Source organism: Callorhinchus milii, unplaced genomic scaffold, assembly GCF_018977255.1.
Source record: "Callorhinchus milii isolate IMCB2004 unplaced genomic scaffold, IMCB_Cmil_1.0 Scaffold3, whole genome shotgun sequence".
NCBI classification, from domain to species: Eukaryota; Metazoa; Chordata; class Chondrichthyes; order Chimaeriformes; family Callorhinchidae; genus Callorhinchus; species Callorhinchus milii.
In genome coordinates this window covers 88,331,662-88,359,598 of record NW_024704744.1, presented here as the reverse complement: position 1 = coordinate 88,359,598, position 27,937 = coordinate 88,331,662, and the positions used below count along the sequence as shown (strand labels likewise).

General features: G+C 39.5%; 1 protein-coding gene across 1 annotated transcript in view; it reads right to left on the bottom strand.

Moving 5' to 3' along the window:
* Positions 1-27,937, bottom strand: part of ush2a (Usher syndrome 2A (autosomal recessive, mild)) — a 370,702-nt gene that overhangs the window by 322,762 nt on the left and 20,003 nt on the right. Inside the window, exons 6-10 of the mRNA XM_042333157.1 lie at positions 10,699-10,834; positions 7,813-7,876; positions 6,804-7,098; positions 5,837-6,024; positions 1,309-1,530 (exon numbers count right to left, since the gene is read on the bottom strand). Of these exons, the coding sequence (XP_042189091.1) occupies positions 1,309-1,530; positions 5,837-6,024; positions 6,804-7,098; positions 7,813-7,876; positions 10,699-10,834 (905 nt within the window). The remainder of the gene's footprint in view (positions 1-1,308; positions 1,531-5,836; positions 6,025-6,803; positions 7,099-7,812; positions 7,877-10,698; positions 10,835-27,937) is intronic.

Genomic DNA, 27,937 nt, shown 5'->3' with positions numbered 1-27,937 from the left:
GACAAACCATGAAAAAGGCCCAGTAGGTACAAAAGAGGGCTTTGTGTCTGTACCGTAAATGTAATGGTTTGGATACTGTTAAGCATGGTGCTGGGTTTCCATGTGAGACACCCAGCTAACCAAAAAAATATATAGAGAAACATTTTTTAATCATTCAGCTTAAATTTGAAAGAAAATTTAAACTCAGCTAGTCATAATAAATTGAGAAATATCTTACACTGTTGATTTTATATGGTGAACAAAATAGAATATACTAACAGTAATAATCCTTGTTTTTCCAGTCAGGAGGCCGTCTCAAAGTGCTTCACAGGATTTATTGTAAAGTGTAGCATCTATATTTTGTAGGCAAATGCGGCAGCCAATTTGCACACAGTAATGTCCTGTAAACAGCCATGAAATGTTGGCCAGGGCACTGGGAGAAACTCTTTTTTTTATCAAATTGTACTATGTAATCTTTATTGTTCGCCTGAGCAGGCAAAGAGGACTTTGCTTTAATGTCTCATTGGAAGGACAGCCTCCGATAATGCAGAGTACCCCAAGCACTGCATTGGAATGTCTGCCTAGATAGACCTTTGGGGGAGGTAAGTGGCGTCTCCTTGGAGCTGAACTGGCTCTAAGGTGACATGCCTGGCAATAGAATATCGGAATCGAGCTAGACCTCTGTGGCGGTCTCGGTAGTTCGGTTCCTGAGCCAGGCAATTCCGCAGTTTTCCAGGGCACTGCTGATGACAACACAGCCAGCCTGGCTCATTAGCAGAACCTGGAAGGGCAGACCAGTCACTACGGGCAGGGAGTCTTCACACACAGCTCCTGTTAACCCTGCAAGCTAAAGCCCTAACGGGAAGGTGATCCAAGCTGGACAAGCATCGGGAAAACTTGAAGGAGCAATATCAGTGGCAAGCTATGAGGTTCTAGCTGGTTAGACTCCAGCAGTATCACAATGTGCAGTCTAATGTCCCTAATAGGCCTTAGCTCTGGTCAACCCGTGCCTAATACCTTCCGGAATTAGGTAAGCAAGATGCATCCCTCCAAGGAGAGAGTGTGCATTCCATTCCAACAATCTCTCTCTCAGATTTCCATGTGTAAGTCGGATGCATGGAAATCTCAGCTTGGTTTGGATATTAGTTTCCACATGTATCAGACACCGGGCTGACCTCCCCGCCCCAAAACATGAGTTCAAATTCCTGACATCGGGCTTAAACCCCCACTCTTCTGACACCGGCAAGAATGCTACAAACAGCATGGGTCACACCTGTCTAACTGATCAAATCATCACAACTGTTCAGATGGAAATTTCAGCAAACTTACCTCCCACTTATCGTGATTTCACCAACCCCATAATATCTGTGCCTGAAATTCACGGAGGTTTGTGTAGTATAGTACTGGCCTCTCAAGTGAATTCGTACATGTGTAGCCTTGACAAATTCTTGAAGAACTGGAGTATTATAAAAATCATTATATCCAGGACGACGGTTTGGTTCAGGAGTCAGTATACTGAAAGTCACGTTACCACGGGAATAGGGGATGTTGCTGATTAAAATATATGAAATAAAAAAGGAAGAAAAATCAAGGGAAAATAATTAATTAATATAATTAATAGACACATTGAAATTACAGCACAGAAAAATTCAGACGATCGACCTATGTGGTGCCACACACAATACAATACAAATTTATACATAGCACCTTTCAAATCGGGAGGATGCCTCAAAGGGCTTGATAATGCCAGCTGGGCACCCGAGCTGCGAGTGGGAGCCCAGAGGAGGGAAATGACCAGAAGCATGGACAAAGAGGTATGTTTTGAGATGTGCCTTCAACAATAGATCCTCTATTGGAGCAAATCATCTTAATTCCAATTCCTGCTTTTTTTGTATTGTTCTCGGTAATTTTTTAAATCCAATTCCCTTTTACATGTTGTGGCAAAGCATTATTTGTTTTAAAAATGTTTCAATGTGGGGAAAAAAATAGAATTATGCCTGAACTAAATAAAAATATTTTGATTGGAAATACAAATTGACCTGAGGGTTCCAACGGTATTTTACATGAGTGAAGTAGTGTATCCATTCACTGTTTTATTTTCGTTCATAATCCATAGATGTAATTGCTGTAAAACATTGTCTAAATGTCAAACTCTTAACTTTCATAATTCATGTTCTGCAATTAGCTGGTACTACAAACTAAAAAGTCAATTCATTCCCAACATGGAAAGAACAATAGAAATGCGTGGCAGTAAATTGTGACACAATACATTGGGAGGTGAGCATTTTACTATCTTGTGCAAGTGGATGTTGCGTGTGGCTGTGGGGAGAAAATTGGAAAAAAAATTGAAAATAAAAAGAGAACAGGAAACCTTAGTTACAATGTCCCAAATAGAGATACAACAAGTTGCATTTATATAGAGCCCTTCACGATGGGTAGTGTCCCGGAGCGCTTAAATCAACGAGATTAACGAAGCCTATCAACCTTGCCCTGTGCCTGAAGGCGCAAGTGGTGAGGTTGGAGGTGCCAGGGGGGAGGCTTTGGGTGAGCCAACAGGCAGTGACCTGCGCGGGGCCGAGGGCTCAGGGTTCCAGATGCGGAGACGCCATTTCAAAACCCCCAACCTGGAACAACAGCCAGAACATCCCACATGATGTCACCACCGCGTAAGTTGTTATCAAGGCCTCCACAGGCTCAGTATTCCTTTTCATTTCTCTTCCTCACCTCTTCCCTGTCCTCCTTTACCAGCCCCATCCCCCATCTCCTTCCCTCTCTCTAGCTTTGGTCCAAACAAAGCCATGCGCACTATCCCCTCTCTTCCCTCTGTGCTGTCTCCCAGAGCCCCCGCCATACCTGTGGGATGACCATGTCCCGCTAAACGCTTTGCTTCCGGTCACCGCATGCACGTTTTGGCTGATTCGCTACTCACAATCAATCCTTCTCCCCCACCGCCCTTCTCGCCTTCTCTCTTCCCTGGACCCCAACACTGCCTTCCTCTGCTCCAGCTTGTGCATCCCCCCAGGCCCATCATGGCTCTCGGTGATGGTTGTCCGAAAGCAACCACCCAAACTGCCCCATCGCCCACTCTACCCGTCATAGCCACCTCCCCCACCTCCGAAACGAACAACAAGTTGCATTTACATCCCCCACCTTTCCTCATCCACATACTTCCCCTTCCCAACCCCCACCCATCCTCCACAGTCAATCCCCAGAGCCTAAAACTCTCCCTACCCTTGCTCCAAAGGGAAAGTAGGGAGTCCAGGTCCACCGAAGTTCTCTCGGCTTGACTGGAAGGCATCGGGGCCTGGATGAGCGAAAACGTCCTACAACGTCCTACAACTAAATGTTGACAAGACGGAAACCATACTCATTAGCTCCCATCAAAGTGTTCTATCTGTGGCTCTGACCTTCGCAACCTTATCCCTCAGACTTACCGAACTGATGTATCAAAACACTTGTCCATGCATTTGTCACCTCCCGACTCGACTTTTCAAAAGCCCTTTTTGCCACCACCATGCACAGGATCCGGCTGATCTGAAACTCCACCTCCCGTATACTCACCTGCCCTAAACTCCATACCTCCATTCCATCAGTTCTAGCTAGGCTCCACTGGCTCCCTATCGCCGAATGAATAGATTTCAAGTTCCTCACACTCGTTTCCGAATTCCTTCATGCCCTGGCACCTCCCCAGCTGCTAACACCACAACCTGCTGCCTCCACTCGACTGTCTCCAGTCTTCTACATGTCCCTTGTGCCCTCCGTTTCATCTTCAACGGCCACACTTTCAACCACTACACCCTGAAACTCTGGAACATTCTTCCTCTATCCCTCCACCTTGCCCTTTCCTTTCCCCATCTTCAGGTCGTACCTAAAGACTTTCCTCTTCAACCGTACTACGTTCACCTCCCCCTCCCCCAGGCTCAGCATCTTGCTCTGCCATTGTCACGTGCTCTGGGACGCTACCCTGCATGAGGGGCACTATATAAATGCAAGTTGTTGTTGAGCGAGATACCATTCACACCTCCAGATGAGAGAGGAAAGTATATTAAAAAGGGGCTAGAGAATAGATACCTCAATCTTGGATCAGGATAGTGAGTCTTTGGAATAGTTTCAGATTATACATCAGTATTATCAGGAGCTATCATCATAATAAAAATAATAATAATCCTTGCATTTGATATAGCACTTTTCACGTCTTCTAGACGTCTCAAAACGCTTCACAGAATATGCTGTAAAGTGAATTGACTGTATATTTGTGGGTGAAACACAGCAGCCAATTGCGCACAGCAGTGTCTCACAAACAGTCGTGGATTGAGAATGACCAATTTATTATTGTTTTGCTTTGGAGGGATTATTATTGGGCGTGTGGAGTAAGGAAACTTGCCCAAGGTTTTGCCCTGCCTGGAATTGAACCCAGGTGTCTCGCTTGCAAGGCGAGTGCTCTAACCACTGAGCTACAGGACTCCACAAATCATCTCAGAACCCCTAACATGTTTCAAGTAATATATTATTCCATAATCCTTGCAGACCTTTCCAGGTTTTGTGCATCAAAAAAAAACATTGTGAGAAGTTCACATTCTTCTACTTCATTCAGTGACTGCTTTCAAGAAACAAAAGCTCTGCAGTCCCTGTGCATTTCACTGTACTTTATAGCACAATGGAGCCTTCTTATTATCATACCCAATTTGCCAGCCAATTTATTTGAGTGGGCTATGACATTAAGCAGGCTTATAAAAAATAAATGGAAAAAGGTAGGAACAGAACTAAAATTGAAATAAAAAGAAAATCAACGAAAATGAGAAGCGACAGATGTACTGTATGGAGGTTAAATAAACCAGTGAGAAGGAGAGGGTTGCCAAAATGTTGAAAAGCAGGTGTGAACAGATTAAAAAATTAGTTCAGTGGTCAGCGCTTTTCAGATGCTAATGTATTCATTGGGTTAATCAACCAGTAATTCACACATAAGATAGATACAAAAAGATTTATGTACGTGTGAGTGTGATATTGCGTTCATGGTAGTTGTGGCTAACTGTGGAACTTTAACGTAGATAAACTGGTTCTATTACGACATAAAATTGGTTAAATTTAAAAGTAGCAGATTCCCATAGATAAGAGTCTCATTCCTAGAATGTGTCCTCCATCTAATGCATTCCCATTGCACTGTTTATATACAATGATTCTCAGATTCACATTGGTAGACTCATCTGAAGAATTTTGATGATAATAATAATCCTAACATTTAATATAGTGCCTTCTCAAAGCGCTTTACAGAATATATTGACTGTGTATTCCTGCGGAGTCCTGTAGCTCAGTGGTTAGAGCACTCGCCTTTCAAGCAAGACACCTGGGTTCAATTCGAAGCAAGTTTCCTTACTCCACACGCCTAATAATAATCCCTCCAAAAAAAAACAATAATAAATTGGTCATTTTCAATCCACGACTGTTTGTGGGATACTACTGTGCACAATTGGCTGCCGTGATTCACCCACAAATATACGGTCAATTCACTTTACAGTCTATTCTGTGAAGCGCTTTGAAACGTCGAGAAGACGTGAAAAGCGCTATATCAAATGCAAGGATTATTATTATTATTTTTATTATTATATATACAGAAATGAACAGAAAATGGTTCAGTGTTTTGGAATTCTACGAAACACAGATTGCAATTGCAAGAAGTAGGATAAGCATGTTTTGCCACATTCAGCAATCATAATTTGCAGAAATAATTATAAGATGGAAAACCAATGGACATTTTGAAAACCACCGTGGAGATTCAGTCACACGATGCAGTAGCATGTGTTTCACACACATTGCCTGCAAAAACGAATAATTTTAAACAGACTTTTAAAAAACTCACTGTGGAAACGGAAGGCAATTCACAGAGTTGGGAGTGTCCAAAGGGCCACTGTTAGCCTTTCCAAAAATACTTGTGCAATCTCTAGCAAAATACTGCCAGTCTTGCCACTCTGAGTCACTGGTCTTTTTCCTCTGAATCCTAATTACCTCTGGCTGAGGACTAAGAAACTGCAATATAACATAGAAAACCTGCCAAGAAATACAAAATTTAAGGTTCAAACAGAATCAAAGAATCAATAGAATTATATAGCACAGAAGGAGGCCATTCGGCCCATCATGTTTGTGCCGGCTCTTTGAAAAGAGCTATCCAAATCAATCCCACTCCCCCTCTCTCCCCATAGCCCTGCAAATTTGTCCTCCCAAAATAATTATCTACTTCTCTCTTAAAAGTTGTATCAAATTGGTTTCCACCACCCTTTCAGACAATGAATTCCAGATCTGAACAACTCGGATAATAGCTTTGGACACTTCAAATGCTTTGACTTTGTAAAAGTTTTTCAGCAACTAAGTAGCCAAGAATCCATAGTATCAATTCTAAGTAGTGCAAGGTGACTACGGTCAATTGTTGGGGCTGGTATTTGCCTAGTATAGAAATCAACTATTATAAATTTACGATGGTGCTCATTCAAGAAAATGCTAATAATGTTACCTGTTGCAGGCATTACTTTTCTCACTGAAGCTCAGTTGCCGCACGAAAAAGTGAGTTTCTGTCATCTGATAAGAGGAAAATTACCCAAAGAAATTATCCCTTTAAGAGCTTCTTGCAGTGTGGAATCTTCTTGATCAGATGACCTTTCCTTACTTTGCCATGACGTACAGTGGAAGGGCTTGTACTTAAAGTGCACCTTACTTCTTTAATCAAAGGGAGCAATTTTATATCATGGACTCAGCAATTTCAACCTTCTATTATTTAATTGTTCGTGATCAACACAACTTTTCCAGACTAAGTTTTTTTAAAAAAAACTTACCTGATACTGTCCATTTTGCAAATCAAAAGTTATAGTAACACCATTGTCCAGCTCAGCTAGGTCAGTGAATACCAAGGATATCCAAGATGTGCCAATGTCATTGTCATTGATGTAATCCAAGGGGTGAGCATCTGAATTAAGTCGGAGCACCCGATCATCAGTTGTATCATCTGCACCATTTGGGATACAGTATCTCTGGACCAATGGATGAACTCGGGGATGACTCCCCGTACAACGGCATTGTGTCTGAGTGTGCAGATGTGGCAATTTTCCAGAAAACACTTCAGAAATTTCTCTGTCATGTGAAGAATAAATTCAGCAATAATGAAAAAATTCAACTCTGAAGGAGAAATAAATTAAACACACAATTTTATTTTAAATGACCTTTGCATCAACCTTTGTTTTAATTCATCTATCCAAATCCACACCCAAGAATGTTTCAAGGATGAATGGCATGAAGTCTACGCTAACACCACAATGAATGACACGATTGTCTTATCCTCAGTCGGAAGCAGAAATGCCTGCAGTGTGTACACCTTAGCTGTCATCGAAGTAAACATCCTATTCCTTGAAGCACCCTAGAGGGGCTCTCCATTATTCCCCTCCCCATGAAATTCATCATGTTTCTCATTGTAAGCCGAAGGTTGCACAACGTTGTCAAAGGTAGAGGCATCTACATGACTATTGATGACCTGTAACATCAGCATGGCTATTAATGGTTATAACTTCAAGCGTTAGCTTCACAGTGAATATGACTCTGAGGCTGAGGATGATCAGCAGCTATTAAGGTAAAAACTTGATCTATTTCAATCCTCATCTACTTTAAGGTCTGTAGGTGCAAGTTGTCTATATTAAGAGCAGTAATCTCTGTCTAAAGTTTTGAATATCCATTGCTATGTGCATGCTGTTATATATATATGTGGTTATTCCTGGAGATCTGATTTCTGACCTGGTTGTCTCTCTCAAACATCGTTAAGGTACTTTTAGGAAATTGCCATGATGCACTAACCTGTTTGTGAGACCTGCTTGATAAAACCTGAAATCTTGCATCCTGCCGATGAACTGCTCAGAGCCTATGGAAAGAAATGTTTTAAAAATTCAATATACTTGAAAGCTCTTTAAAGTGGACCTGTGTAGGACAGTAACTTAATGTTAGTTCACCTCTGGGTTCTAGGTTCACATCCAGCCCCTCCTGATGAAATTAAAGTCTTTGCTTGGTTGGATGTGAGAGGTTTGGTATGAAATAATTTGGGGCAGCCTTAACTTTATTTTCAAAATATATAATTGGAGATGCTTTCATTTCACTGCTCCAGGCACATAATTGGTACACATTCATTTATGTAGCCTATCAAAGTACAATGTGGCACAAGGTTCAATTAATATTTGCATCCTGTGTAGATTCGCTAATATTATTTTAGGTGGTCACACAATGGACAACACAGTGAATCTTTCCCACGTTTTACAATCTACAACAAATCTTGAGTGATCTAGTCACCAGGTTCAGTGAGTAGACTCATCTAGGTTTCAACAAAAATGATGAGATGAATTTTGGGGAGAGGTGTTATGTCTGGTGCATGCAGTTATAAATTCCACTTGATAGTCAACTGAAATAGGAATTAGACCTCAGCAGATGGAATGCACAAGTTTTCTTTGAGAGATTAATATACCAGATCTGTAAAGAAATATTAGGAAAAGCTAGGGAGTGTTTTCTTGTGAAAAACAAAGAAATAAAAGACATTCATATGCATTCGCAAATTGAGATCTAATAATCAGCAATTTCAGAACAAAATACCAGATCTGAACATGGGACTTCTATCCGGGAAGTGGAGGTACATAACACCTCATCCAAGGGAACTCTGCTCCCAAAACAATCAGTGCAAAGTTACCACAAGTTGGTGTGGTACACTTCCAGTTTCTTTACTAAGGAATGACATTAGAAATCACCACATATTGGACCAGTGTCAAATGTTTTGAAATTTTTAAAAAAGATTATTTTTTTTTGCTGCTCGGATTTCTGAGTAATTTTGAAGTGTTGTGCATCTTCCCTTGAAAATGTAGAAAGGTAGCATCTCCAACACATGTTCATTCTTTATTTAGATTGATGTATCGACTGTTGGCAGAGTCAGTAACTTTGCCGGTAATCAATACATCAATAATTGGCAATTTAGAATTCCCTTGTCAGTTTCATCAAGATAGTGCCTCTAGTTTGTATCACTGAGTCAATGAATTCGAGATGCCCTGAGATAGGGTGGTCAGTCGCAGAGAATGCTGGGCAATCTTTCCATCTGTAACTAGAAGTTCACACCTCAATTTATAGTATTCTTGTTATCTAAGCTATATAAAAGATTTCCAAATCTTTCACTGGATGATTACATTTGAGTTAACCTAATCGAGAATTCCTTTATTCAGAGAGTGCAGCAACGTTATTGTGTTATGCATTGCAGCAGAAGTAATATTTACTAGACATGGATAAATGATCCAACCTCTATTACGGGAGTTTAGTTTCGTTGAATCCAAACCAAGTTGATTTAAAGCCTTCCTACAAAATATCTCTTCTTAACTATTTCCATTCTTTGCCAAACGAATAATGTGGAATCTTGCGATTGGTCATGTGAATAATTAATGCTGCACAGCACTGAATTGCAGTAATATTTGTTACAAGTCACTACAATAAAGCATTGATTATCCACACTAATTGGGACTGGCACCCATTGCAAATAAACAAACTGCAGATAATTGGACATCATGAAAAATATGAATCTCTACAGTGCTAACTGACAATATAAGTTTCATCAGGAATAATACTGTCAGTACGTGTATAGTACCTCACTGTGCCATTCCATCTCTCTCTCTCCCACACACATACATGCTGATGTTTTTGTTCTGCCAGAGACTCTCTGACTCTCTCAATGGAATGGAATGTCATATAAGCACCTCATAAACGAATTTCAGAGATCGAAAGTTCCGCAGTGAGCAGAATTGTAATTTGTAATTTATAATTTTCTGAGATGAGACGTGGCATCAAATAATTATTAGCCAATGCAGCATGGAGGAACTTCCTGAGTGTCCCAGAAGGACTCGGAATTTTGTATTTTCCAAACCAGTTCTAATAGACCAGAAAGAAAATTTACCAGGCTAGTCCAATTCTGTAACTTTTGCTTTTAATGAGATAAAGTAACCTCATGTGGAATGAGCTATAAATCGTGCCCAAATAGAAAAGTGGGAGCATGTGAAAAAGACAGAATTGCAACAATTAAGCCATTGGCTACAACAGCGCTAAAGCCTGTTTATCAGGACACTGAGCAACTGCAGGAGTTACTGGAATAGTATTAGCGATTTTACTATCAGTGTGGATACAATTTTTTACCACTGTTCTACCACAAATAGTGATTAACTCTTCATCTCACATTCATTAATTTGAAGCTATCTGTTCTTAAAAAGGTTACTCTGAACTTTGCTGTCAATGCAAAATCAGCTCTTTGGATTAAGAAACAAATCAATGTACTTATATTCACCAACTGTTGCTAAAACTCGTCTAAGTGCTGGATATTTCAAAGGCCCAATTCAACCAGAACATTTTCACAACTTCCATTAGGCATTAAAGTGTATTGATAGTGCGGAACATTCTCACTTAAAGGCTATTTTAAACAACCAGCAGGAGTCTGAAAACAGATTGAATAGGGTTCAGTGGAGCAAAGAACATGTTTCCATAGCAACCACTAAGCTCCCTTTTGACCACCATTAAGAAAATTTGACATTGCTAAAATGGAGTATGCCTCAGAGCATCTTTGTTTGCAAACCAGCGTTTAATAAGCGTTAACAGAATTCAGCAGATGTAAAGAGTAGTGGCAAAACAAGGTTGACTTTCAGTTTTGAAAGCTTATTACAATCTTACCATTTAGACTTTGTCCAATCCGTATAGCAGAATTGGTGGTTGCATCTGCAATTGGTCCAGTGAGAAGCTGAGCATCAAAAGCAGTGTTGTCTTCCTCCAGGCCATTTATGAAGAAACTGATTCGAGTGCCATGTGTCTGCAATAAAACAAATCAATACAAAGCACTCAATCAATCGTTCACCCATATTTAAATGATACATTGTTTCTAACTGACCTTCACTTCTGCGCACCTGTATTTGGTTTGGTTTGTACTGTATATGGTGCCTGTATCAATGAAATCCAGAAGAAATGTTTTCACTCATGCAAAAATATTGATCCACTGTAATGTCATTACAGGTCTCACAAGGAGGAATCTGAAACCTTGCACGGTTACTTTGTTTAAAATATATTTTTATAAAATCGATGAAAGCTGCTGTCACACAATACGTTTTTAATACTATACAAATGTAGAAAAATGAAAAAGTTAAAAAAACGCATGGTCAAGAGTGGGTTTCTAAGACTGGGATTAACAATGATCGCTGTGCCAGTGACCTTATTCTGAAAAAAAGGTTTGGAACAAAACCATAGCTAAATTGACAGTGAACTTCCTGACATGAAAGGTGCTACACAAATGTAATTTGTTGTTGTTGTATTCATCTGTTTGTTAGGCGATTTCACCAGGCTCACCAAGAACACAATGCAAGTAATAATAATCCTTGCATTTGATATAACACCTTATTGCGTCGCTGAGACATCTCAAAGCGCTTCAGAGGAATTACTATAAAATGGATTGACTGTATTTTGTGGGCGAAACACAGCAGCCAGTTGCACACAGCAATGTCCCACGAACAGCCATGGAGTGAGTGATCAATTTCTACTTGGGGGATTGTTGGCCAGGACACCGAGAGAAACGTCCTTCTCTTTTCGAATAGAGCCATGAGATAACATCCACCTGAACAGGAAGATGGGACCTCGGTTTAATGCCTCATCCGAAGGATGACACCTCCAACAATGGAATACCCACTCAGCACTGCATTGCACTATCATCTTGGACTATGTGATTCCAAGTCCCAACTTGGGGCTTGAACCCACAACCTTCTGATTCAAAGCCAAGAATGCTATAACTGCGCCAGGCTGACACACAAATGATGTTAATTTCAAAAATATTTCAGATTTGTAACATTGCATTTCTTAAGAACAAATTACTATAAAACGCCTATAGAAATACAGTATGTAACAATCATTTCAGACATGCTTTTTGAGAATTTCGTCCTTGTTAACGCACTCACCGAAAACTTGGACTTTCACTCACAACCATATACTGTATAATGCTTCATTAATTTACTATAATCGCTCAAGTCTCTAAGGGGAGAAGATTTCAACTGTCAATAACTTTTATGCTAATTTATTGCCATATGGAAAACGGCAGTCTAGATGCAAGGCTACTTTGGTCAGTATTAATATCGGTTCATAAATTCTAACATGAGTTTAACAGAGTGGTAAATCTTTTGCACCGGTGGATTAAACCAATTGAGCCAAACATCAAAAAGGGGGGAGGATGGTTCCAATTAACTTTAATCATGCTTCAAATTCTGAATTGCTATATAGCATACTATCATCCTGTTGTAAGTCACATCAGACCTTAAGCCATATCAGCAGATAAAAGGTAAAACTATTGCAACTGTGGTTTTAATATCTTTCAGAATGTATCAGGTAAAATGAGTCTACATATTTCTCTATTGCGGAGTCAATCTGGGCTAAGTTATTGCTGAATGAGGCTCACATTAGCTCTTCTTGCAATGTATAATGATGGACCCTTGCAAAGCATAAGAACTGTTCTGTGTTCAAAATAGATACTAGTGGGCGTTAGATTTGAGGTAATTAAAACAAAAAGTTTGTTTTAACCTAAAACTCGATACTTGATTCATATCCAAACAAAGGGACCACTTATAGAGAGCAACAATACAGTCTCCTAAACCAGAGAAGTTTTCAATCTCTCCGAAAGTCACTCAGTCTGTGGAGCTGGGTCAAAATTGTGAATTAAGGCTACCATCAGTACTACTACTAGTACTACAGTACAAAATTACATTTGTATGGTGCCTTTCACATCAGAAGGACATCCCAAGGTGCTTGACAGTCAGGAATTTGGACTCAAGCTGGGGGTCGGGATCGGGGCAGCCGAAGGCGTGGTCGAAGAGGAGGGTCTTGAGAACGTGCCTTGAAGGAGCCAGCTTTGGGATGATGATTCACAGGGTGTGCTGTGCATTAGAATCATTAGCACATATTAAAAAACAGAAGAAAGCAAAGCTTGCACCCAATGAAGCCAGCCACATAAAAGCAACCCTGTTGTAAAACTTCTTACAAGGCACTCCACCTACTGAACACTCCATGTACATTTCCCGAACCTCCAAAGGCTTTCGAGCAAAAAATACTCTGAATACATTTTTCCATCCCACATTTCTTTTATTCAATACTGACCTCCTTCCCGCCAAACACAACAATCCCCGCCCTTGCATAACCTCAACAACACAGAAATCATTGTGTCCCACAAGGTTTAGGCTGTACCTCTCACTCGAGCAGTTCTTTTTAAAGGAGTTAATTGATGCAAGCATTGAACAGCCTTGTTTGGGAAACTGTTCCATATTTCCATTACTCTGTGGGAAATCTTCTAAACACTAGTCCTGCTTGAGGAGCAAAGATCTGATCCTCACCTTTTGCACTAGTAGATTTAAATAATTCCAACTAACCTCTGATTTTGTGTCTTAGCCTACCATCGATAGCAAGTTAAAATGCACAGAATTTGCATAACTCCTGCCTGGGATTTGTCAACATTGTCTTAATATTTGCAAAGGTGGCACCTGCCTCCCCACACCCCAATAAAAAAGGTAGATTTACATAATTACCATTGAAACAATTTATTGCTTCAAGTAGGAATATTTAATTTTCTACTTAAAGAATTTATGAAAGTACTGTCTCCTGTATTTAATTATTTGTAGTTAGATTAGCCAATTACTAACCAAAAATGAGCCACTTTTGGCTCCATTTTCATAGAGTAATTCATACAGCTTTTGCTACACAAAGTGTTTTATTGTAGTTTCCTGATTGCCCACAAAATATAGAGTCAATTCACTTTGCAGTATATTCCGTGAAGCTCTTTGAGAAGTCTCGAAGACATGAAAAGTCCTATAATAATAATAATCCTTGCATTTGATGTAGCGCTTTTCACGTCTTTGAGACGTCTCAAAATGCTTTTACAGAATATACTGTAAGGTGAATTGACTGTATATTTGTGGGCGAAACGCAGCAGCCAATTGCGTACAGCAGTGTCCCACAAACAGTCGTGGATTGAACATGACTAATTTATTATTGTTTTGTTTTGGAGGGATTTTATTAGGCGTGTGGAGTAAGGAAACTTGCCCAAGGTTTCGCTATATCAAAGGCAAGAATTATTATTATATCAAATGCAAGGATTATTATTATTATAATTATTATTCTGTGAAGCATGTTGAGACATTTCAATTATGTGATAAGGTGCTATACCAAATGCAAGATTCTTATTATTATATACGTTGTTATCATGAAACATGGATAGCTTTAGTAATGCTAGCAGCTTCCAGTGTTCAAAATATCTTAGGCCAGTAAACCCTGGCATATAATGGTATTTGAACTTTCTCAAGACATTGAGCAAGATTTGCCAATTCTTGGAGCAATACAGAGGGGGGGAAATGAAAATAAACTGACAAAATCAATCCCATTTTAGGGAAAATACGCATCTTTTACAACAACAACAACAACAAGATTCCATTTATTGAGCGCCTTTCACGTCGGGAGGACGTCCCAAGGCGCTGTACAGTTGGGTCAGGACCCGAGCAGGCGGGGAAATGGTCAGGGTGAGGGGAGGGAAGGGAGGGAGCGAGGAGGGGGTAGAGAGTCGAGAGGGGAGCTGAAGGCACAGTCAAAAAGAAAGGTCTTGAGACCGGCCTTGAAGGAGGAAAGGGAGGAGGCGGCGAAGGCACTGGGGGATAGAGTTCCAGAGCCTCGGGGCTGAGAGGCTGAAGGCCCGGCCACCAATAGTAGGGCAGTTGGGGCGGGGCATGTGGAGCAGACCGGAGCCAGAGGAACGGAGGGTACGGGCGGGTAGGTAGGGGGATAGTAGGTCGGAGAGGTAGGAGGGAGCAAGGCCGTGAATGGCCTTGTAGGTGAGGGTGAGGATTTTAATCCAGTCGTGGAGTGGCATGGCTAGCAGCTTTGTCGAAATACAAAGTTTGCTTTGGGAAATGCCACTGACACTCGAGTCCGTAGCTTTAGATCTTTGCACCTGTGGCTCTTGGCCAACCCGCTCTACAATCTCCCAACCCAAACCCATTACATTAATTGAGAAACGTAAAAATAAATCTCAAAAGTATTATTATTTTCATTTAATTTTTTATTCAGCACGGTACCACTCATTTTTCCGTCTATTTCCTGGTCTGTATTATAGTGTATTATAAGTGGACATGTTGCTGGCCTGCTCCGATTCCTCTGCCACACTATGAACCAGAAGCTACATGATGGGTGAGTCTAGCATGCAATGGATTTAACAATGTCAGTCATATTTAGGTGCTATACCTGAATGCTTTCATTTGGGGGCCACACATTAGAATAGTAACACATCAAGCAAGTATCATTGGGGAGTAATGCAGTAATGCATTCGAGAATTCATTTGGGGGTTTGTATTGTGAAGGATGTTCACACATAATTTACTACTCTTGATATTACTGCAAAAAAATTAAATGAGCATGCAATAAATTAAATTATTTTAAAGTATAAATAATTTTCTGAATTTAAAACAAGTCTGTGCATCTTTTTAATTTAGAGACAAATGAAATACAGCAGCTTACGTTCTGAATATCTTAATAATGCTTTCAGACAATCAGCAGATGAACTGACTTTAAAGCCAAATAGCATCCTCCCTTTTTCTCTGATTCCAGCACAGAGTCACATAAGCAACATGTTACAAAAAGGGAATCTAGATTTTTTTTTCCTCTCTCCGTCAAGAATCAGAAATATAGATGAGCAAATGCAAATTAATTCCGAAGCACATCATCCCATTTAGCATCTATTCATTTCTCTGAATAGACACAGTAGACATAGTACACTTTTACTATATTGCGAGGTTTAAGAAGTGTTCTAGCCACTAAAGGCTGCATCGCAAAAAAAAGCTTCCTAGCTTCAGAATTGCATTCTGATTAACTTCTCAAGTAATTGTTGTCTGGAACGCTTGCACCACTGAAAGGATGGTAGAGAAGAGCTTCAGCTTTCCTTTATATCCACTCTAATCAAATCAAGCAGGTCCACAAATTGCATCTTTATGGATGAAAGCCCAATGAATGACAAGCAAAACAGCAAAAGCTGAAGGCCCCTCTAATTTGAGATCAAATGACAGACATGTTTTCCACAATCAATAGAAGAAGCACATACCTTCCTTGTTAACATAATTGTAAATATATTGTACATGTTTTCCAGGCTGCAGCTGGTGTTACAAGTCTGCACTGAAAGAAACCTTCCATTGATCAAGACTGGCAATAGGCTCCCACAAAGAATGAAAGCCCCCCGATTGTCAACTCGTTGCTAGGCTACACAGCACCAGTACACATAACATGTGGTATACTCTATCCAAAAATCTTACAACTGGAACTACACTTACAACGTGACAAAAATAAATGTATTGGTTAGTGTAATCTAAACTACACTCCATTTTAAAGGGAGTTGGAACTGAGTGTTGTTCAGGCTCATGCTTCGACATTTTAGAATAGCGTTTTACAACAACCTTGACAAATCCAGTTTATAATGCCCAATAAATAGGGTTGCCATTTTGGGTAGTTCTATTTAATTAGGCCTATCCCACAAGTTTGAGTGATACTGTAGCCTCCAAATTCCTCTCTAAGTTACTCATCAACCTGACTTGGACATATATTGCCATTCTTGGATCAAGCTCACTACCCAAACTTTTACAGGAGCACCAAGCCTGCAGGGGTTTAAAGACGAGGGCCCAGCACCATCTTTTCAGGACAACCAGGGATAGACAATAAATGCTGACACTGACAGTGTTGCCCACATTTCACGAACTGCTTAAGTTGGAGAAAGAACCATTAGTTTTGTTTTACACTTCATTCTGCTGTCTGTTGCTGATTTCAGGTAAGCGAGATAGAAAGAGCATTTACCTTAATCTCACTCAATTGAAATTAAGGTAGACACTCAAGACTAAGATAGATTCCCTTGCACAACAAAAACAACAAAATTATATTTATAGAGCGTCTTTCATGTTGGGAGGATGTCCCAAAGCGCTGAACAGTCAGGTGTCGGGGCCCGAGCATGGAGAAGGGTTGGGGTAGGGGTGAGGGAAGGCAGAGAAGTGGGAGGGAGACCAAAGGCACGGTCGAAGAGAAGGGTCTTGAGACCGGCCTTGAAGGAGGCAAGGGAGGAAGCGAGGCAAAGGGACCGTGCAATGGAGTTCCAGAGTGTGGGGGTAGAGAGGCTGAAAGCCCGGCCACCGATGGTAGGGCGGGTTGGGTGGGAGACATGGAGCAGGCTGGAGCCTGATGAACGGAGGGAGCGGGCAGGTTGGTAGGGAGTCAGCAAGTCAGAGAGGTAGGAGGGGGCAAGGCCATGGATGGCCTTAAAGGTGAGGTCTTAAACTCAATACTCTGGAGGATGGGGAGTCAGTGGAGTCGGGAGAGGGTGGGAGTGATGGGGTTGCAGAGCCTGGTGCGTGAAAGTACACGAGCTGCAGAGTTTTGGATGATCTGCAGCTTGTGAAGAGAAGAGTTGGGTAGGCCGATGAGGAGAGAGTTCCCGTAATCAGCCTTGAGGTGACGAGTGCATGGGTGAGGGTTTCGGCAGCCTGAGGGCTGAGGAAGTGGCGGAGTCTGGCAATATTGCGGAGGTGGTGGTAGGCAGTGCCGGTCATGGCGCGGATGTGGTGGAGAAAGGACAGTTCAGGGTCAAACAAGATACCCAGGTTCCTGACTGGCTTAGTGAGGTTGAGTGTGCAGCCGTGGATGCTGATGCTGCCAGTGCCCGAGGTGCGGAGGCGCTGGCACGAGCCAATCAGGAGGGCCTCGGTCTTACTGACGTTGAGTTGGAGAAAGTTGGCCGTCGTCCAGGACTTGATGTCGGACAGGCAGTCGGTCAGGACGCCACTAGTTCTGGAGTTCAGGGTGGAAGCAGAGAGGTAGAGTTGGGTGTCATCCGCATACATGTGGAAATTTAACCCATGTCTGCGGGTGACGTCATGTAGAGATGAAGAAGAGGGGACCGAGGACAGAGCCCTGAGGAACACCGCACGAGACAGTGCGGGGGCTGGAGGAGAAGCCGTCTGCCGCGACGAAGTGGAGGCAGTGTGAAAGGTCGGACCTGAACCAGTCTAGGACTGGACTAGAGCAACTAAAACAAAAAGGAATACAAAATGAAAACAATGAAGAACAAAAGGAAGGAGAAAGAGAAGCAATAGGAACTGCAACACAACATCATGTTATTATACCTTCCCTTCTTTCTCTTGCAGTACACCACCTATTTGTTGCCTTATTTCTTGTATCTTATCTGCGTTATCTCCTGTGTACCAATATACCTGAAAGAACTTGGAATTTCTCATTATTTGCACTTGCATTATTTTAGGTTTCAGTGCCACTAATATTAAATGAGTTCTTGGTGAAGAGTAGTTTAACGCCTACGTCACAGATCATAAATACACTCTGCAAAATGTAACGGAAGATGTAAGAGACTGATTTATATGCGTCTCAATATGCTGCAAGAATTGAGTCACCCCAACCTGGGCTCCCTAAGCATTGTTTGGATACTGAAGATTACAAAAATACTAGGTGTTCATCACACTGTTATTATATATTAAGGAATACTGAATTAGGAAGGTCTTACAACATTGCATTAATTGAAGCTACCCTGAAATGATTCGGATAACATCACAGAATTTAAAAATACAAACTAAGGTTAAGTATAATAAATAAAGATGCAGCAAAGCACATTACATGAGCCTCATATTTTTAAAACATGGATTTTCCACTCAATGTACAGAAAAATCAATGGAAAAAAAAGAAAGCCAATTGGTAGAAAGTTTGCGTTTAGCATGCCATCGGAACAAAAATACGTTTTCCATCTCTACTGTCCTTATACAGTGAACAGCTGATGAACAGCCAATTTCCCTTTATCACATTATTGCAGCCATGAGGGAAACACATTTGTTCTACTCAGCCACACTAAAGATACCATTACCAATCTAACATATACATGTTTTATATCAGTGGAATCCTCGGAGTATGAGGAATTCAACAATATATAACAAGTAGTGTGACAGTTTATTTACTGGGAGAAAATTGTCTCTATTGAGGAAAGGAAACTCAAAATGTATTTTTGAAGCCAAATACTACTATTCTAATTAGGCAATATTTCTTGATAAACTCATTTCCCTAAAAATGTGACACAGCATTTAAATTTTCATGATGCGCGGGCAACAGATAAATATAGAGCATGTATTTTTAGCTTTGCTTAATCAGGTAAGATACATCTTGCAAATAGCTAAGGTCAATGTGGGAGGATATTTCCATTGACTCTGCTCCAGGAGAGATATATTTTCCACATTACCTTTCTGGGTATACACAGTGCATTACCATAAGTTGTTCAAGTTGGTGAATCACAGTGTCATTCACGATAAAATGTACTCCCCCAAATACTGCTCATGGTGTATTAAATACAGTAGTATTTTGCAAAGTGCAAATCACATGATGCCATATATTAAAAAAATTGTATCGATACAACTTTTCACCTGCTTCAGTCATGCTATACTTAGTCCTGATGCTAGCAACAAACAAAAAATGAAGGCCGCTCTAATTTGGGTTCAAATGACGGACGTGTTTTCCACAATCTTCTGAATTCTTCTGATATTCAGAAACAGCTCGACCATTGTTGTTGCGATGTACCCCTCAAAACTGTTGAATTTGAATTATTTTCTTGTACCTCACTATCTGTGCCTTTTAAATAGAATATTGAACATCCTAAGAAAACATAATTCTGACAAAGTACACAGCAACAGCACTTTACAGTAATTCCTTGAAGTGCTTTCAGATATCTTCCCATTGTGAAAGGCGCTGTATCAAATGCAACAAATACGATTATAATTATAAGATTCTCCCATTGAATTTGTTGTTAAATTCACTGCCCAATGGGAAAACTAACTACATTATATTCACCTGGAATACAACGTTTTATCCTTAGTCTGTTCTGAGTTATCTGGTCTCAGTAAGAGTGTCAGTAGAGATTAACAATAGTCACAAGATCAGTTTGGATAAAGAAGGCCCTTCTGTCCATTCAATCTCAAACTTCCAAAACACCCACCCTACTTCAAACTGCTTTTTAAATGAGTTCTGTGTCCTGGTTTCTACAACAACAACAAGGTTACATTTGTATAGCGCCTTTCACGTCGGGAGGACGTCCCAAGGCGCTGGACAGAGTACAGCATTTCTAACACCTTTCCTGCCTTTCCTGTCATACAATTCTAAACCTACAAATCTAAACCTATACAATTCTAAACCTTGTTCTGCTGTCTTGTTGCATCCTAAAGTATTGATCTGTCTCTACTTTTTCAACAACAACAGGGAAAGAAATCGGCCAAGGTCCCAGAATAAAAACAGGGTCAAGTGGTTTGAGAGGGAACATAGGGTTCCATGGACAATTGTGGTCAACAGGCTCTTCTCAAAGTTCAAAAAATAAAACATTCTTGTTTACATTTCAATCACTTCTTTTGAACATAATCTATCTAGTTGCCCATTGAATTTGATAAATAATATGAAATATTTTTGGATATTTGAGTATACTAATTTCACAGATAGAGTGTAGTGACAATTAGTATGATCAATTATGGGTAACTATGCGACACCATACCTTTCTATCGAGTGCTGCCGTACCCATTATGGCTTTGCTTAAAAAATTAAAGATGTCTTGCAAAACCGACTGGTTTTACCATGTTTCTTTATGGAAGTTCAGCTTCTGGGGGACCCCACTCACCCTTCCCCCTCAAGCAAGATATCTTTAGCCCTGGTTCTAATTTCATATGCTCCAAATGAGTGAGGTTCACTCATTGTACTCAATGTGAATTTCACTCACAATATTTGGGTCCCAAATTTGGTGCTCAACCCACTAAGCAACAACGAATGATAAATTGGACGGTAAGTTTTACAGGAATTTGTACAAACTGTTGCAGGGTAGAAAAATGTGGGATTTGTACAGCTGGAAGAATTGGTAATACCATGCACAAACCTATTGATAAAGTTAACTGAAAATGTCTTCCAAGAAAATAATTTATTATGCAGCTGTTACAGTCTTTATGTTAAGAAATACCAGGTAGGCTATTTTTTTACAGGTCATTGTTGACTGAAGAGATTAAAATCATAAAGGAATAGTTAGCCACTGAAGTCCACAGTATCAAAGGATACAGAATATAGATGATCCGGGACGGATACCAGGAAGATAGGTTGAAAAAAAATCATAAAAGCTCATGATTTATTTATGTTTAGAATATTATAAAAGAACAACCTAGAAAAAAAGGGAGAAAACCTGCAAGAATCAGGAAACAAAGCAAATGATAAGGTAATATCTAAGGGACAAAATAGTACTGTATTTTATGAGCAGGAAATAATAACTAAACTATTATAGGTACATAAAACTTAATTCTCAAGTGGATGAAGAACAATTTATTGCTTAAAATAAAGACCGATATTTTAAGTGATGCAAGGACAAAAAAATAGGGACTTATTACTGAAATATGAATTATGGATTTTGTGAAGATACATATTAATAAGGGTTGCTTCAAACAAGATCTTGGTGTCAAGTGTAACTATTGGATATGGATTAGTAAATGGCTAAAGGGAGTAAGTAGAAGATATAAGGGACTAGATTGAAATTTGGGGAGGGGGGGATGTATTAAATGGAAATCATCTGGTTCCTGATATGGATTCTCAAATTCATTGCAACGCAGCTAAATTTGTAGATGAATGCAAGATAAAGGGACTCTGGAATTTTATGAGGCATTTGGCTCCAATAAAGGACAAAGTGTGGTTTGGCTTCAAAAGGCTATCGATGCACTGGATATGATTCAAAGAGCAACAACAATAATTCCATGATTTAGGCCTCTTAAGTTATTAAGACAGATTCACAGAGCAAAATTTGTTTTCATTGGGGGAAAATATTGATTAGTAGGGTATGCTCTACCCTTTAAATTGCTGAGAGGTATAGCTGTGGTAGGTATAAGCAAGCTATTTGATATCAACAATGAGAGCAAACCTAAAGGGCATAGCTTTATAATTAACAAACCTCAGCTGAGATTGAAAGAATTTTACAACCCCCCGACCCCCCACCCCTACACACACAGTAGTGGAGATGTGGGACCGACTCACATTGAAAGCAGTTGATGCCTTGTTAATTAATTTCAAAAATGAACTGGATCATTATCTACTTGGGAACAGTACTGCAGGATATGGAGATAAGAAAAGATAAATACTTCAAGGGACACAATGGTTTCTGTGTTGTTGTGACCTGGGAAGGGGAAACAAAGATTCCAGGATTTATTACACAACAAAACAACAACAAAATTACATTTATATAGCACCTTTCACGTCGGAAGGACATTCGATTTGTGGATAGTAGACCAGGTCTCAATAGCAGAGATATTCAGCTGGATGAATATTCTGGAACTTTAGATTGATTACATTTGCAGATCAGGAACATCTAAGAATAGCAAACCTTCTCCCCCAAAATGTCGAACAATGGTTGCAAGTGCACAAAAAGGTAGACGTTGTGGGGACAGTGAATGAATTGGCCTCAAGGGCCAAAATGTTATGCTTTCTTTTATTCTTTCGAAATACGTTATGCTTCAGTTATCTATTGCAAAAACAAATGGTTTTTTTTCTACAGTACCAATCACATGATGTTATTAATCTTCAGATCAATCATCAATAACCATTGGGGTTGTATTATTCCCCAGCTCGCAGTAAAATTATCAACAAGCACAAAATAATGTCTCATGAGGGAAACAACAGATTCTTAAACTCATTTGACATTTTTTCCCTCCATATTGAAATTAAAATTTTTAATCATAATGAGTGCTGCAAAACAATATTTCACTCATTACGATTCAAATTTTTAAATTAAATATAATAATAATAATCCTTGCACTTGATATAGCACTTTTCATGTCTTCTAGACGTCTCAAACTGCTTCACAGAATATACTGTAAAGTGAATTGACTGTATATTTGTGGGCGAAATGCGGCAGCCAATTGTGCACAGCAGCGTCCCACAAACAGTCGTGGATTGAAAATGACCAATTTATTATTGCTTTTGTTTTTTGGAGGGATTATTATTGGGCGTGTGGAGTAAGGAAACTTGCCCAAGGTTTCGTCCTGCCTGGAATTGAACCCAGATCCCACTTGCAAGGTGAGTGCTCTAACCACTGAGCTACAGGACTCCATATGGAAATAAAAAATGCTACGACATATTAGTGAATCCAAGTTGAAGCTTATAATTTCATGAGCTTGACCAACAAAACAATCTGATCTCGAGATGTACTATTAGTATATACATAGTATGCATGTAGAAATAAAAGGATAGGGGTGAAGGCAAGGATATGGAGTTCTTACAGAGAGCCAGCATGTGCACAATGTACTAAATGGCCTTCTTCTGTGCTATAGAATTCTATGCCAACAAAGCAAGCATTTTAACAATGAATGTGCCTGCAAATTAAGTGTAACCAAATGGACCACTGTACAGTAAGGTTCTGTCAATTAGAAGGGTATTTAATTAACCATTGCAAAGTTAATTCCTGAGCAAGCTGTCCCTGACACGTTTTGCGAGTGTTGGATAAGGACTTATTGCATTGGAAAACTTTCCACATGGTTTTTGACGTCAGTGCCTGGTACCATTAGCCGAGCTATGATGCCAGTTGACAGCATGTCTTTGTACACATTACGTAGCTGACTAGATTTACTCACTGTCTAGTTTTTATGCATCTCGTGTCAGCTACTATATATGTGTACGTTGTAAACAGGATAAGCTGCATGTCCATCATTTCAGAGAAGTTCATTTAAACACAAGATAAGCTGTGTTGCTGCTGGATTAACATTAGTCTTGCTGCTCAGGTAGAAACAACAGCTTGTTAAATAGTGTACACCTGCCACACAATACATAGATGCTGCCTATGTAAATAATGTACAGTTCTCAAATGAAATCCAACTTATTGGCAGGCGAGGGTTGAGAAAAGACAGAAAACAATTGGGTGGGGGAATTGAGATGACTCATCCTGACCAAGGGAAATGTAGCTGCAGAAAATAAGGAATATCATGGCAACTAAAAATCAACTAACAAATTAATGCAATGTGACTTAACTGCAAGCTTTCGATTGCAGCAATACACATTAATATTCTCATCATTTCCAAGTCTGTCTTCAGAAAGCTGACTTTTAAATAGTGGAGCCAGTGTTGTTATGAAATATAATGTCTATCTTAGAATAAGTCTGAAATCGATTAATAGCCATCAAAGCCATTGATTAATAGCCATCATCACGTGTCATCTCTTCAGCTTTGAACTTTAGGATGACCACCTTATGATTCTCAGAATACGGAATAAAATGCTATCCTCATACACACACTTGGAGAAAAAAAGGGGTGCCAATATAATGTAGCAAAACAAAGTCAGCTGGGATTGGCACATGGGAGTCACATTTGGGATACTCTTGGAAATCACAAGAGAGGTAGATAGTCTAATGCTCTCTCTCTCTCTCTCAAAAATTTGAACATGGATTGGGACAACTGAGTTTAAAATGTAGGAATTTCCTTAGGAATCTAAGGAAATCCTGCCAATCCACTGGAACTCCAGATGCAACATTATCTACTTCCAGAATAGAATTCCCACAGGTCAACATGATGTGCTTTCTCAAACAGGATTCCCAATTTGCTTATCTTGGATTGTTTGTTAATGACTCCTGTTAGGAATACCAAATTTTAGGCATTGGCCCCACCACATCCCCTGACCAACCCTTCAGCCACTCTGCCCCCAACCTCTGGAATTCCATCCCCCAGTCACTCCGCCTCGCCCCCTCCTTAGCCTCCTTCAAGTCCCGTCTCAAGACCCTCCTCTTCGACCATGCCATCGGCCACCCCTCTTCTCCTCCCCTCCCTTCTCCCCCCTGACCCCAGCTCGGGTCTGAAGTGCTGTACAATGTCCAGCGCCTTGGGACGTCCTCCTGACGTGAAAGTCGCTATCCAAATGTAATCTTGTTGTTGTAATGCCTTGTGCTCACCACACACAATTATGATGGAAGCGTTTAGCAGAATGGTTCTTAAGACTTATGACAAAATAAACTCATAGAAGTAGCCACAATGATTTGTCTATGAAGCCATTATGCATCAAAATGAAAATCATTAGGTAATGGGGATATGGAACACATTTAGTCATTACTGCAATTGTAATGACCATTTGTACGATGCAGTTTAGCTAAATCATGCTTATTTTAATCATCTGTAGTTATAACAAGCTAATATAAAATTGTACAATTTAGTCATTGTGCATTGTGTTTAACTGCTCACTATTCATTATATTTGCAATAAAGTTCTAGTTAATTTTTACTTTAGACAAGTAAATCTAGTTTAAAAATTGGAAAATAATCTTCCCCCAATCACAAAAAATTCAGACTCAAGAATTATAAACATTCTCTGGCATCCTTTGATCAAATGTATTGAGGATGAGGCACTGTAAGGTTGATGTCAGTGTCCAGTGCCAAATGTTTGGGGGGCATAATTAACTACAGATTATTAACTAAGTTTTGCTTGCCCAACTAGAGTTGTGTGAACCAACTAATGCAAACGCATGAATGTCCACCCTCTAACTAGGTCAACAACTTGCATTTATAGAGCACCTTTCACTTAGGGTAACATCTTGGTGTACAGTGACAGGCTTAGATGGCGAGCAAAGGAGAAGAGGTTGGAGGAGGTGATCATAGACACAGTCGAAGAGGTAGAACAGCTTGAAAAAGAGCATCATCACCTCAATGGTTAAAGTTATGGCCTTTGGAATCAAAGCTCTATATCAAAACCCTCAATTTGACCATAACCTACATCTGTATAGAGATTGGACAACCATACAACAATAGATTTGTAGAACTGAAAACGTAGAGTGCTGTGAATTCTTATTTTGTTTCAGAAATTCTATTGCAGTTCTTAAAGTGTTAATATTCCTGGGAATTGGTCCATTTGTTTTTTGTTCTAAATATGCAAAGGTTTTCTGTCTGGCCCCTGGAAGCAATATAGAGCAGACCATTTTCTTATAATTTATACCCAACAAGACGAGTATCAAACACACTATAATGCACTAGTTCATTTCATTAGATTGATTGAAACCATACACAACAGGCTTCATTTGAGATAAATTGGACCAATTCAGACCAGTTCTTGTATTGGCTACTGAGTGAATGCTAATGACCTCCAGTAGGCTTTGGAGAATTTCAAAGAAAGGCAGAATATTCAGTCTTAACTGGTTCTATCTATTCTTTAATGCAGGCAAACAATGTATGCAATGAGTTTGTAATAAACCCAATTTGAAATGGTTGCATTATACATTGAACTGAAACAATTTCAGCCACAAATGTGGTAGTTAATTTCATCTCAAAGCAATTTAGAGTCAAACATTGTTTTTCTTGTGGTGGGGCCGGATAAGTTTTCATCACAGAACACACAAAAATGTAAAAGCTTTAATTAAAAATGTAAATATTCTATATTGCCTTTGACAACATTAACATGTTAAAAGAAATCAGACCTGGTCTTTGTCTGTACGATTGTTTCTTTTAAAATTTATGATCACACAAAATTGTGGAAAATTCTTAAATTCAACTTTAACTATAGAAAACCAACTTCCAATTAAGACTGAATTCAAGAAGTTCCCACATTAAATTTTATGTGTGCAATTCAGACTAAAACCAAGTGGAACTTCAGGCTTCTGATTTATTCTGATGAATTAATGGAGATCCAAGCTAAGTGGGGGACTCTTTTCAGGGCTGAACTAGTTTGAGCAACCATTCCAAGCAAATCTGCCAAAAATCCAAGCAGACTTGGAGGTTCAGACCTGTCCTCAACCCTGTGAGCCAAATGCCTAAAGAATATAGTCTTAGTTCAAGAACTGTACTGCAAATAAAATGGGTCACTATAATGCTGCTTTCAGCACTTTATGAGCTTTGCATCTTAAGAGTCAAACAAATTAATCTTTATTTGCAAATAAAGGATACATTTTCCTTCGACTCGGGCAAAAACAGAAAAGATGGTAAAAATATCAAACAATGATTAAAATTATCCAAAGATAAAACAAGCTTTAAAAGAAGACCGCCATTGACTATTATATTGTAACAGGTTTTGCAATGACTCCTGCAGTGAACAATTCTGCTTGATCCATCCCAAACAAGGCTCTTATGATGATCCATGCATAATTTTTCTTTTATTAAATTTCTGTCAAAATAGGTTTCGTGGGAAGTCATTAAACAGATTTGTGCTACAAATGAAGTTCAAACAATCAACATGGGAACAGGAATCTGTACATCAGAATTGTGAATGATTGAAGGACAATTGCTTTCTTGCAGATTAATGACCTTTTGCAAGTTGCAGAACAAATAAGATACAAACTGCAATTATCACCATAGCAACATTAAAAGCAACATGGCATGCAGAATCAACAATCTGCTGTTTTGCTGAAGGAAAAGCAGCTAGACTTAATAAACTCACTATCATTAATGGTTACAGGACTTTAAAACTGCAATTTTATGTCATTTTCCAACAGAAAAGTTACTTCACTGAAAAATCATATATGACATCATCAAGCATGTTTTATAAATTGAAAAAGATAGACTTTGCTCATCAGAGACTTGGGGATTTTTTATTTATAACATTCACAGTGTATGAAAAAAGGTATATCAACCCATTCATGAAGGATCTGTGAGAATCAAACATTTTATGAAGGCATTTTCACCTGGAATGGTGAATATTTCACATTTTCAAGTCACTGATATGATAATTCAGATTTTAATAGGTATTCTTGCAGCTTTTCAAACCCTGAAGCATAATTCAGTTAGTCTTACCCCTTACATACAGGATTTGAACTACCCTACTTGTGCATCTCATCTACAGCATAGTTGTATTGTTCAGATATCTGACAAAATTAATAAGGTATTATAC